Source organism: Hyperolius riggenbachi, chromosome 4 (genome assembly GCF_040937935.1).
Source record: "Hyperolius riggenbachi isolate aHypRig1 chromosome 4, aHypRig1.pri, whole genome shotgun sequence".
In the NCBI taxonomy this organism is placed as follows: Eukaryota; Metazoa; Chordata; class Amphibia; order Anura; family Hyperoliidae; genus Hyperolius; species Hyperolius riggenbachi.
The window spans coordinates 458,918,080-458,930,896 of NC_090649.1; the positions used below are offsets into that span (position 1 = coordinate 458,918,080).

The 12,817-nt window shown below is 44.3% G+C and overlaps 1 protein-coding gene across 3 annotated transcripts in view; it reads right to left on the reverse strand.

Annotated features, from left to right (window-relative positions):
• The window catches only part of XDH (xanthine dehydrogenase), a 194,070-nt gene that overhangs the window by 99,334 nt on the left and 81,919 nt on the right, over window positions 1-12,817 (reverse strand). For all 3 annotated transcript variants that reach the window (XM_068232795.1, XM_068232794.1, XM_068232796.1), the window contains 2 exons: window positions 12,547-12,655; window positions 9,312-9,438 (listed from right to left, as the gene is read on the reverse strand). In XM_068232795.1, the coding sequence (XP_068088896.1) occupies window positions 9,312-9,438; window positions 12,547-12,655 (236 nt within the window). The remainder of the gene's footprint in view (window positions 1-9,311; window positions 9,439-12,546; window positions 12,656-12,817) is intronic.

Consider the following 12,817-nt stretch of genomic DNA (forward strand, 5'->3'; position numbering starts at 1 on the left):
AAGCCCTCCTGGAAATCCTGTTCAAAACGGGATTTCCGGACGGGCCATTGCGCCGGCACCGATCGGAGGGGTGGGAGGGACGCCACAAAGAGGGGGCAATCATGCAGCTAGCGCTAGGCTAGCTACATGAAAAAAAAAAAAAAAAAAAAGTGCAAAAAACGTAACGCCAGGCAGGTTAAAAAAAAAAGATCAATTCCATTAACCACTTGAGGACCGCCCCCAGCCGATGGGCGGCGGCAAAGACCGGGCCCAAACGACCGCAATACGCCCATCGGCGGGGGCAGCATCAGCGGTGGCTGTGCAGCGATCGTGTCATCAATGACGCGATCGCCGCCGGCAATAGGCTCCGCCCACCCTGCTCGGAAACCCGCCGGCCAATTAGCAGCGCCGGCGGGTTTCAAATGCGGCGATCCGGCCAATCAGAGGAGTATAATACACTTTGTTATTGTAACAAAGTGTATTATACTGGCTGCCTCCTCCGCTGATGGTCACTCGTCGTGCGACCATCAGAGAGGACAGGCAGCCTTCAGATAAGTCACAAAACACCCGTTTTTCGCCACACAGACCCCCCGATCGCCCACCCCAGCCCTCAGAACCCCCCCTGACCACCCCAGCACACCCCTGCTAGCACCCCACCACCCACCTAAGAACCCATCGATCACTCCCTGTCATTATCTAGGGACGCTATCCCCTAGGTTAGGTCCCTAACTGCCCCTAGGGTCCCCTGATCACCCCCCCTACCCTCAGATCCCCCCAGACCCCCCTCCCAGACCACCCCCCTGTATGCTGTATACAGCTATATAGCTGCCTTACCCACTGATCACCTGTCTATCACCCATCTATCACCTGTCTATCACCCCTTGTCACCACCACCCATCAGCGCAGACCCTAAACTGTCCCTTGGGGGCACCTGATCACCCACCCAGACCCTCAGATTGCCCTCAGACCCCCCCCCCCCCCCTCCTGATAACCTCCACAGTGCATTGTTTACATCTATTCTCCCCTGTAATCCCTCACTGATCTCCTATCGTCACCCCCTGTGTCTGCCACCCACCAGATCAGGACCCAATCTGCCCCGTGCGGGCACCTAATCAACCCCCCACACCCTTAGATCGCCCTCAGCCCCCCCCCCCCCCCCACCCCCAATCACCTTCCCAGTGCATTGTATTTGATTGTGCTGCAATTGTATTTGATTGTGCTGACATTCAATTTCATTGTGCTGACATACAATTTGATTGTGCTGTAATTGTATTTGATTGTCCCGTGATTGGCTTTGATTGTCCCGTGATTGCCCTGTGATTGCCCTTTGATTGGCCTGTGATCGGCTTTGATTGTCCCGTGATCGGCTTTGATTGTCCCGTGATCGGCTTTGATTGTCCCGTGATCGGCTTTAATTGTGCCGTGATTGGTTTGATTGCCCTGTGATTGCCCTGTGATTTGCTTTGATTGTGTCGTGATTGGTTTGATTGCCCTGTGATTGGCCTGTGATTTGCTTTGATTGGCCTGTGATCGGCTTTGATTGTGTCGTGATTGGTTTGATAGCCCTGGGATTGACTTTGATTGTCCCGGGAATTGAGTGCCCTGTGATTGGCCTGCGATTGCATTGTGATTGCCTTTGATTGTCCTGTGATTGTTTCTGATTGCCTCCGATTCCCCACTCGCCACCACCCCCCTGTCACTATCCAAGTGATCTAAAAACAGTGCAAACTGTCACTTTTTTAGTATCACTAGTGTTAGCAGTTAGGCCAGTTAGCTAGGCCCCTTTGTAAGTGTCAGTTAGTGCTCAGCCCACTGCACCACAGTCACTAATTAGCGTCATCACTGTCGCTAATCAACATTAGTACTATATAGTATCTGTAAGTGATCATTACTGATCGCAGCCAGATCTATTAGGGTCACTAGGATCCACAAAAAAACGCAGTGTTTGCCCGATCAGGCCTGATCGTTCGCCTGCACTTGCGTTCAGCCCGCCCCACCGCAGTGACAGAATTTTTTTTTTCTGATCACTGCAAAAAACACTGTACAATAGCTGTGGCACTGTTAACATCAGTTTTGATTTTTTTATCAAAACTCAGTGACCACAGCTTTCTACCTCTCAAATACTCCCTTTTGCTAGGTAGGTGCTCTTTTTTTTCTAGGTAGTCTCAGAGGAATACCCACTAAATTTAGCAGCCCACCATGGCAAGAAAGGGGTATTCCGATGATGAGGTTCTCAGGTACATGGCCCAGTCGGATAAGGACGATTGGGACGCCTCATTCGACGAATCTTCCGGGTCAGAGTTTGAACCTGAATTGAGCAGTGGCTCACTGACCGATAGTGATGACGAGGTTGAGGTAACGGCTAAAGCCAGGCGTACCACACCCCATGTTGGACCGCAGGTGGCGCAGGATCGGCCTCAAGGGCAGCAGAGTGGTGTTCGTGCTGGTCTGAGATTTAATGGTGGGGCAGGCACCAGCAGCACAACATCTTCTGGACCTAGCACCAGTACTTCTGTAGACCCTGGTGAAGTGGCGAGCACCAGCATGGAAGTTGAAACTGGTTCGGTGGCAGGTGCAGTAAGTTCCCAGTCGCAGCCACCAAGAAGACGGGCCCGTACTACCCCTAGTTTACCAGAGGTGCTGGCAAACCCAAATTGGCAATCCCCTGATTCCGCCGCACCCGTACTTCCCCCTTTCACCGCCCAGTCTGGAGTCCAGGTGGAGACAGATAATCTGGGATCTCTTAGACTTAATTGTGGCAGAGACCAACCGTAAGGCCACACAATATATAACCGCCAATCCGGAAAAGTTCCTTGCCCAGCCTTTTCGGTGGAAACCAGTCCAAGTTTCCGAAATGAAATTTTTTTTGGGCCTTCTCCTTCACACGGGACTAGTAAAGCAGAATGTGTTGCGGTCTTATTGGTCTACGGACCCAGCATATCATGTTCCCCTGTACTCTGCTGCCATGTCCAGGACACGATTTGAGAACATCCTGCGCTTCCTGCACTTCAATAACAACGAAACCTGTCATCGAAGTGACCACTCTGCTTTTGACCGGCTCCACAAAATTCGACCCCTCATAGACCACCTGTCATCCAGATTTGCAGATGCTTATACCCCTGACCAGGACATCTGCGTAGACGAGTCCCTCATACGCTTTACCGGGCGCCTTCGCATCAAACAGTACATCCCAAGCAAGCGCGCCCGGTATGGGGTGAAACTGTATAAGCTCTGTGAAAGGGCCACAGGCTATACATCTTATTTTATGGTCTATGAGGGAAAAGACTCAAAATTGGAGCCGGTCGGATGCCCTGACTACCTGGGGAGCAGTGGAAAGGTTGTGTGGGACTTGGTGTCACCCTTGTTCCAGAAAGGGTACCATCTTTTTGTGGACAATTATTACACAAGTGTGGCCCTCTTTCAGCACTTAAAAATAGAAAAAATCCGATGCTGTGGCACCGTGCGGCCTAGTCGCCAGGGCTTCCCCCAACGGCTCATTACCACCAGACTTGAACGGGGGCAGAGGGCCGCCTTGTGTGCTGACGACCTGCTCGCGGTGAAATGGAAGGACAAGAGGGAGGTTTACTTCCTGTCCACCATTCACGCAGACACGACAGTTGAAATTCAACGGCGAACTGAGGTCATTGAAAAACCCCTAGTCGTCCATGAGTATAATACTAACATGGGAGGGGTGGACTTCAATGACCAGAGGTTAGCGCCCTAATTAGTTGCCCGAAAAACAAGACGCTGGTATAAAAAAGTGTCTTTTCACCTCATTCAATTGGCAATTTACAACAGCTTTGTTCTCTACAGTAAGGCTGGGAGAACTGGATCGTTTATTCAATTTCATAAACAGATCGTGATGGAACTCCTGTATCCAGGAGGTGCCGTGGCCCAACCCCAAGATGCAACCAGCCGGCTGCATGGAAGGCATTACGCCTATCCAATTCCGAGTACCCCAGGTCACCGAATCCGAAGAAAACGTTGTCATGTCTGCAGCAGGGCTGGAATAAGGCGTGACACCACTGTTTATTGTCCCACCTGTCCTGACCAGCCTGGCCTATGCCTAGGGGAGTGTTTTGAGAGGTACCACGAGCAGGTACACTATTAGAGTCTAGGGAACTCCACACACAGCGGTAGGCACACAAGGGTCTCTCAGTGCTATTTCACACTGCTGCGATGCGTTAGGGCAAAATGCCTAGCAAAAGTCACACTTTGCGGTCCCCCCCTACGCCGGAAGTGCTTGACTCAACGCTAGTGCATGCCTACGTTACTGCGTGGCTTCTGTGGCAATATCGATCGGCCCGGAAGTCATGTTAGTCTATGGCGACGCAGTTCATTACTAGGCCGAATGCTACTCTTGTGGTATTGCCTAAAGGTCTGTTTTGGATGATACGGTGCGGCGGGCTCGACCCACCGGATATGTCAATATGCAGTGTGAAACCAAACATCGGGTTTCCAGAGACCCTAATACACAGGGCTGCCAGAAACCTCTCCTTTCACTTGGGACAAATTGCGTAATGTACTTCGCCACAACTCTGTGCGATTTGCACTTCGCACATTGTTCCATGGGGGAGGAGAGGTTTGTCCTCGGGAGGTAAGTTAAAAAAAAACAAAAACAAAAACAAAAAACAGGTAAGCAATGTAGTTAATGTTTGGTTTGCAATGTTAAGGTTTTTATTAAAAAAGTTCAAAGTTTATTAATGTTAATGAAGCAATTGCTTTGCTGCTTGCTTGTTTTTCGGTTTTTTTTGTATTTTTTTTCTCTTTTTCCATCCAATAACCTTCCAGGTGGACCGAGCGAACGACTAACCAGCTGCAGCACTGATGGTGCATCCTGACAGAACATTGCGCGTCTGTCAGCTTACACACAAGTCGGTGCATGCAGCGCTGCAGGACGAGATTTCTCCTCCGCAGTCAAAAAGATACGTTTGCCGAGGCATATGGGCCGAGGAGTGGTGTTGGGGATTCATATGCTTTGGCAAGCACTTTGTATCAAAAAAGAACTCTGGCAATGATTTGTTCATCCACATCGATCGGTGTGAATGGATAAATCAGGTTTGCCAGGGCATACGAGCTGGTGGGTTTGGATTTTTGGGGCCGCAGCTCCTATGTCCTGGCAGACGTCTTCCCTTCCTTTTTGTATTGTTTTGTCTTTTTTCTTCTCTCTTTTTTCTATCCAGACCGACCAATCAGCTGCAGCACTGATGGTGCATCCTGACAGAACATTGCGCGTCTGTCAGCTTACACACAAGTCGGTGCATGCAGCGCTGCAGGATGAGATTTCTCCTCCGCAGTCAAAAAGATACGTTTGCCGAGGCATATGGGCCGAGGAGTGGTGTTGGGGTTTCATATGCTTTGGCAAGCACTTTGTATCAAAAAAGAACTCTGGCAATGATTTGTTCATCCACATCGATCGGTGTGAATGGATAAATCAGGTTTGCCAGGGCATACGAGCTGGTGGGTTTGGATTTTGGGGCGGCAGCTCCTATGTCCTGGCAGACGCCTTCCCCTCTTTATTTTTTTCAAAATTTTTTGGCAGATATTTTTTCATCCACATTGATTGATTGATTGTTTGACGTTCATTTTTCCTTTCAGCCCAGAGTGCATTAACCTTATGCCCAATATAAGGAGTATAGCAGAAACTCCTAATACTGGCCATACATGTAATGATTGCAGAGACCCTAAAATGCCAGGACAGACCCCACGAATGATGCCATTTTGGAAAGAGGACACCCCAAAGTATTCCGTTAGGTGCATGGTGAGTTCATAGAATATTTTATTTTTTGTCACAAGTTAGCAGAAATTGTGGTTTTTTTTTTTTCACAAAATGTCATTTTCCGCTAACTTGTGACAAAAAATAAAATTTTCTATGAACTCACCATGGCCCTCATGGAATACCTTAGCGTGTATTCTTTGCAAAATTGGGTCATTTGTGGGGTTTGTTAACTGTCCTGGCAAGTGGGGGGGTGCTAAATTGTAAGTACCTCTGTAAAGCCTGAAGGTGCTCATTGGACTTTGGGCCCCTAAGCGCAGTTAGGGTGCAAAAAAATGCCACACATGTGGTATCGCCGCACTCGGGAGAAGTAGTTTAATGTGTTTTGGGGTGTATTTTTACACATACCCATGCTGGGTGGGAGAAATATCTCTGTAAATGACAATCTTTTGATTTTTTTAAACACAATTGTCCATTTACAGAGATATTTCTCCCACCCAGCATGAGTATGTGTAAAAATACACCCCAAAACATATTAAACTACTTCTCCTGAGTACGGCGATACCACATGTGTGGCACTTTTTTGCACCCTAACTGCGCTAAGGGGCCCAAAGTCCAATGAGTACCTTTAGGATTTCACAGGTCATTTGCGACATTTGGTTTCAATACTACTCCTCACGGTTTAGGGCCCCTAAAATGCCCGGACAGTATAGGAACCCCACAAATGACCCCATTTTAGAAAGAAGACACCCCAAGGTATTCCGTTAGTAGTACGGTGAGTTCATAGAAGATTTTATTTTTTGTCACAAGTTAGCGGAAATTGATTTTTATTGTTTTTTTTCACAAAGTGTCATTTTCCGCTAACTTGTGACAAAAAATAAAATCTTTTATGAACTCACCGTACTCCTAACAGAATACCTTGGGGTGTCTTCTTTCTAAAATGGGGTCATTTGTGGGGTTCCTATACTGTCCGGGCATTTTAGGGGCCCTAAACCGTGAGGAGTAGTCTTGAAACGAAATTTCTCAAAATGACCTGTGAAATCCTAAAGGTACTCATTGGACTTTGGGCCCCTTAGCGCAGTTAGGGTGCAAAAAAGTGCCACACATGTAGTATTGTCGTACTCAGGAGAAGTAGTACAATGTGTTTTGGGGTGTATTTTTACACATACCCATGCTGGGTGGGAGAAATATCTCTGTAAATGGACAATTGTGTGTAAAAAAATCAAAAGATTGTCATTTACAGAGATATTTCTCCCACCCAGCATGGGTATGTGTAAAAATACACCCCAAAACACATTAAACTACTTCTCCCGAGTGCGGCAATACCACATGTGTAACACTTTTTTTGCACCCTAACTGCGCTAAGGGGCCCAAAGTCCAATGAGTACCTTTAGGATTTCAAGGGTCATTTTGAGACATTTGTTTTCAAGACTACTCCTCACGGTTTAGGGCCCCTAAAATGCCCGGACAGTATAGGAACCCCACAAATGACCCCATTTTAGAAAGAAGACACCCCAAGGTATTCCGTTAGGAGTACAGTGAGTTCATAGAAGATTTTATTTTTTGTCACAAGTTGGCGGAAATTGATTTTTATTGGATTTTTCACAAAGTGTCATTTTCCGCCAACTTGTGACAAAAAATAAAATCTTCTATGAACTCACCGTACTCCTAACGGAATACCTTGGGATGTCTTCTTTCTAAAATGGGGTCATTTGTGGGGTTCCTATACTGTCCGGGCATTTTTGGGGCCCTAAACCGTGAGGAGTAGTCTTGAAACGAAATTTCTCAAAATGACCTGTGAAATCCTAAAGGTACTCATTGGACTTTGGGCCCCTTAGCGCAGTTAGGTGCAAAAAAGTGCCACACATGTGGTATTGCCGTACTCAGGAGAAGTAGTACAATATGTTTTGGGGTGTATTTTTACACATACCCATGCTGGGTGGGAGAAATATCTCTGTAAATGGACAATTGTGTGTAAAAAAAATCAAAAGATTGTCATTTACAGAGATATTTCTCCCACCCAGCATGGGTATGTGTAAAAATACACCCCAAAACACATTATACTACTTCTCCTGAGTACGGCAATACCACATGTGTGACCCCTTTTTGCAGCCTAGGTGCGCTAAGGGGCCCAATGTCCAATGAGCACCTTTAGGCTTTACAGGGGTGCTTACAATTTTGAACCCCCCAAAATGCCAGGACAGTAAATACACCCCACAAATGACCCCATTTTGGAAAGTAGTGTTGTGAAATACCACAAATCGATGTCTTGGAAGTAAAGTATTGGTTTATTTACTGTACAGGAGACGAAATTTTAGTCTACTGAGTAAGGCTCGTAACAGAAGTTATATACCCCAAATTACACATTACAATCATTCCTCCTACCAATAACCTGATTGGATCCTCACAAAATCTCTGAGTTAACTATTGGAATACAGAATACAGCATAAATGAATACATGAATACATATTAATATTTAAGTGGATGAGATCAGTCAGTCGTTAATTATTATTAGAGGTACATATTTCATCAGTAGCTTGTTTAATTTAAGGCTAGTTTGACTGGTGAGATTCACACAGCGCCATCCTTATCTACAAGACAGACAAATCTCCTAGTAGCACATTCCAAACCCCTGAGACCATGTGAAAAAAGAGAACTAGTCTTATGCTGTATAGAACAAAGGGAGTATGGCAAAATGGCTTACAGGTGGCCATTTTATTTATCAATTTTACTTCAGTAGACACTTCAAGGTATTCAGAGAGGGCTATGGTGAGTCCGTGGCTGATTTCTTTTTTTTTTTGTCACAAGTTGGCAGAAATGGATTTTTTTTTTTTTTTCACAAAGTGTCATTTTCCGCTAACTTGTGACAAAAAATAAAATCTTCTATGAACTCACCATGCCTCTCAGTGAATACTTTGGGATGTCTTCTTTCCAAAATGGGGTCATTTGGGGGGTATTTATACTATCCTGGAATTTTAGCACCTCATGAAACATAACAGGTGCTCAGAAAAGGCAGAGATGCTTGAAAATGGGAAAATTCACTTTTGGCACCATAGTTTGTAAATGCTATAACTTTTACCCAAACCAATAAATATAGGCTGAATGCTTTTTTTTTTAATCAAAAACATGTTTGTCCACATTTTTCGCGCTGCATGTATACAGAAATTTTACTTTATTTGAAAAATGTCAGCACAGAAAGTTAAAAAAATCATTTTTTTGCCAAAATTCATGTCTTTTTTGCTGAATATAATAAAAAGTAAAAATCGCAGGAGCAATCAAATAGCACCAAAAGAAAGCTTTATTAGTGACAAGAAAAGGAGCCAAAATTCATTTAGGTGGTAGGTTGTATGAGCGAGCAATAAACCGTGAAAGCTGCAGTGGTCTGAATGGAGAAAAAGGCTCTGGTCCTTAAGGGGCGAAAAGACTGTAGTCCTCAAGTGGTTAATCAGATCTAATCGGTTGGAAGGTTTTCGACCCTTAGTGGGCACAACTAATAGTTTCCAATCGATTGGTGAACGGAAACGATTAATCGTTTTAGTTTTTTGAATATTCCTGATGATCCCCAAAATAATCTCATAAATTGCTCAGACACCCCGTATTTGTGACTAAACCCCACCTTGGAAAGCGTTCTCTATTTCCTCCATGCTGGGCTGGGGCGTGGTACGCAGGAGGGCGTACAGCGACATGACGATCCCGGGCGTGCAGAATCCGCACTGCGACCCGTGGCTCTTCGCTATCCTCTCCTACACGAATAAAAAATGAAATAGATAAACAAGAACGGTCAATAAGACGCTAATAATAATTCCGGCTTGCAAAGCAAATTTAATCTAACTATGCAGTTTGGAATTCTGCCAATCAATGCAGGAGACCTGGGTTCAAATTTCAGCTCTTATTGTTCAGTAAGGAGACCCTAGGCAAGACTCCCTAACACTGCTACTGCCTACAGAGCGTGCCCTAGTGGCTACAGCTCTGGTGCTTTGAGTCCGTCAGGAGAAGAGCGCGAAATAAATGTTCTGTGTCTGTCTGCCTATTTGCATTGAAATTGGACATACACGGTAAGCATCTCATTGACCAGCTGCCAATAAGTCAACAATATAATGGCAGAACTGAGAGTACGTCGCAAATATTCCACCTACTTTTCTTAAAGGACACACAAGGTGAAAATAAAGTGATGAGATAAACAATTGTACCTATCCTGCTTCTCCTAAAAATGATTTTTTTTTTTAGATATCCAACAGTTTTATTTTATTTTTAAATCTACTTTTTAAGTTTTTACTGTTTCATTGCCTCTGTTCAATGACACATGCATTGCCACAACTAAAATCCATGAATTATTGATGCTTTTTATCTCTTTCATGCTCCATTTTCTGCCAGGAAAGTGTTTTATGGCTGTAATTTCTTATCAGGGAGTGTCTGACCCGGTTGCGACCCAGACAAAAACTGTCACTGGCATTCCTGATTTTTAGCTCTTTCAGGCAGAGAAAGAAAAAAAGGAACACAGCATTGTTATTTTTGGCACTGTACATATCCATGTGTATCTCATTATGTCCCATGTTACCTCGTGTGTCCTTTAAAGGGAATCTGAAGTGGAAATAAACTTATGATATAATGATTTGTATGTGTAGTACAGCTAAGAAATAGATCATTAGCAGCAGAGATATGAGTCTAATATTGTCTCCAGTACAGGAGGTTAAGAAACTCCAGTTGTTATCTATGCAAAAAAGCAACTGAGCTCCACGACTTTCAAAGTCGCAGAGAGCTCTGTCTTCTGAAGCTTATTATCTCAACTGTCTGCCACTGTATTTTTCTTTTTCTCTCCAGAGGACAGTTGAAAAGTTCACTAGCCTGCTCTGTAAAATCATTTAGAATGCTGGGTAGTATGTAAAACGCAAATATTAGAGAATAATGCAATGTTATAAAAAACACCATATAACTGAAAATAAAACTATGAGAATATTTTCTTTGCTACTAATGTTCTAGTAATTATCCATACTACACAACCAATTCATGATATCATCAATTTTTTTCTCCCTTCACTGTCTCTAATTCCAGAAAATAAACTTACATATTGGGCCATAGGCATAAAAACAGTGGTAAAGTGTCAATGCGCTGATAGCATTAACTAGACTGATAAGGTAGTGTGAGGTGCGCTATCAGTGTGACCCACATTACCTACATAACGCGAGCCTTCTAAGGCCTCTTTCGGATGTGCAGCTGACAGGCGGTGAATTTACTGCAATGGAGCCACATCTGAGCTCAGCCACAGTCGTTCTCTCTGCCACCTTGTAACTATACCGTTAGGCAGCGCTTGACACGTGTGGTGTTACAACCGCTGCAATTCAGCAACTCAGCAGCATTTAACCCATTTCAGCTGTTATTTCATTTGAGATAAGTGCACAGCTTTTGACCTTAGTCGGCAGAACTCATTGTGCTGTAAATTCTTGGAATTATTTGATCTCTCTCTCTACTGGCAGAAAACTGGACTGAAAGCAGAAGTCCTCTGTTATTGTCTTACACTGCCTCCTAGTGACAAATGGCCATAAATACACATTACAGTAGTACTAATTAGAAGCAGGAAAATGTGACAAATAAGAAATAGAAAAAAAATGCTAAAATAAATTGGCCTGGTGCACTTGCAAGCCTGTAAATAAATTGGCTACTAAAGGGGTAAATTGAACCTGAATTCCACTGGCGAGCGGTAGATGGAAACTGCTCGGCAAGTTGCGCAGTTCAGCGGTCTGTCTTAGGTTCCCTGCACACTGCATGCGATTCTGATTTTTTATCGGTTTTTACATCCGATTCCGATTTTTAATCGTTACTGCATGATGCGGTTTTTCCTGTTTTTCTGTTGATTGCATACAGAGAAAACCGGAATTGAAAATCAGAATCGGAAATGGAATCGCAAAACGGATTTGCAGTGTGCAGGGAGCCTGAAAGTGGCCTAAAGGTGCCCATTAAAGGTGCAATAATTTCCTCAGATGCAATCTTTCGATCAGAGTTTTTACGACTAAATTGTACAGTAATATGGAGAAAATTGTTGTAAAACAATTCTATGGTTGATTGGAATAGAAAATGTAATTGAATTAAAAAAAAAATCAGCTGAAATGAGCCAAAGTTTAGGTTACACAAATGTAGTGTAATTCTCCTGACACTGCCGCAGCAGCCGCACACACATTATTATTATTATTTTTTATTTGCATAGCGCCAACATCTTCCGTAGCGCTGTTCATAGTACAAACAAATAATGGGAAACAAATATACATAAGCGTTACAAGACACTGTACAGTCATGACATTGAATAGAATAAATACAGGTACATACATAGTTGATGTGTAGTTGGTACATGTACATATGTATAGCTAGGGATGATCCTGATCGAATCGGAAACGGCGTTCTCCCGCCAACCACGTTCTAACCTACGATGGTAATGGTTTTTATTTCCCTTTTATTTTGCAAATTGTCCTGTTGTGTATCCTTGTAACTTTTATTTTGTAACTTTTTACAATGAGCGCAGAAGTGCCCCATACACACAATGCAATTACAATCTTATACGGTAGTGTTGCTCAATCATACAATCAGGCATGGACTTATACACAGTTACACATACATGAATAGCAGCTGCCATTTCTAAATGATCAATGCAGCTTGCTTTGTCATAGGTCCAATTTTGTGGTCACATGAACCCTTTAGAGGAAGCAGGTGGGTGGTAGCCCAGGCACTTTTAGTGCTGGATTTATGTCTGCCTATCGAGCTCCCATTAACTTCAGTGGTGCCCTGAAACTCATGGCCCCCCACACAACATAAACTGGGCTTCTCTACAACTTGTGTCCAGAGTCTGCAGACTGACTTACCTGAATGGGATGAAGTCTTGTCTTAGTGCTTCCGATTCCTTCCACTGTAGTGATGGACGTGTGGTGCAGAGAGCACACAGGAGCCAAGCAAGCATTCACTGAGTAATGTCTGAGCCTCGCTGCATAGGAAACTACAGGCTTCATACATAGGGGAGGATAAAGAGTTCATTAGAAGACAATTATCTTACTTATACAAGTCATTCTAAACTGATGTCACCACAGAGCAGGATTATCCACCAGGCAACTTAGGCAGGTGCTTGGGGCCTAGTGG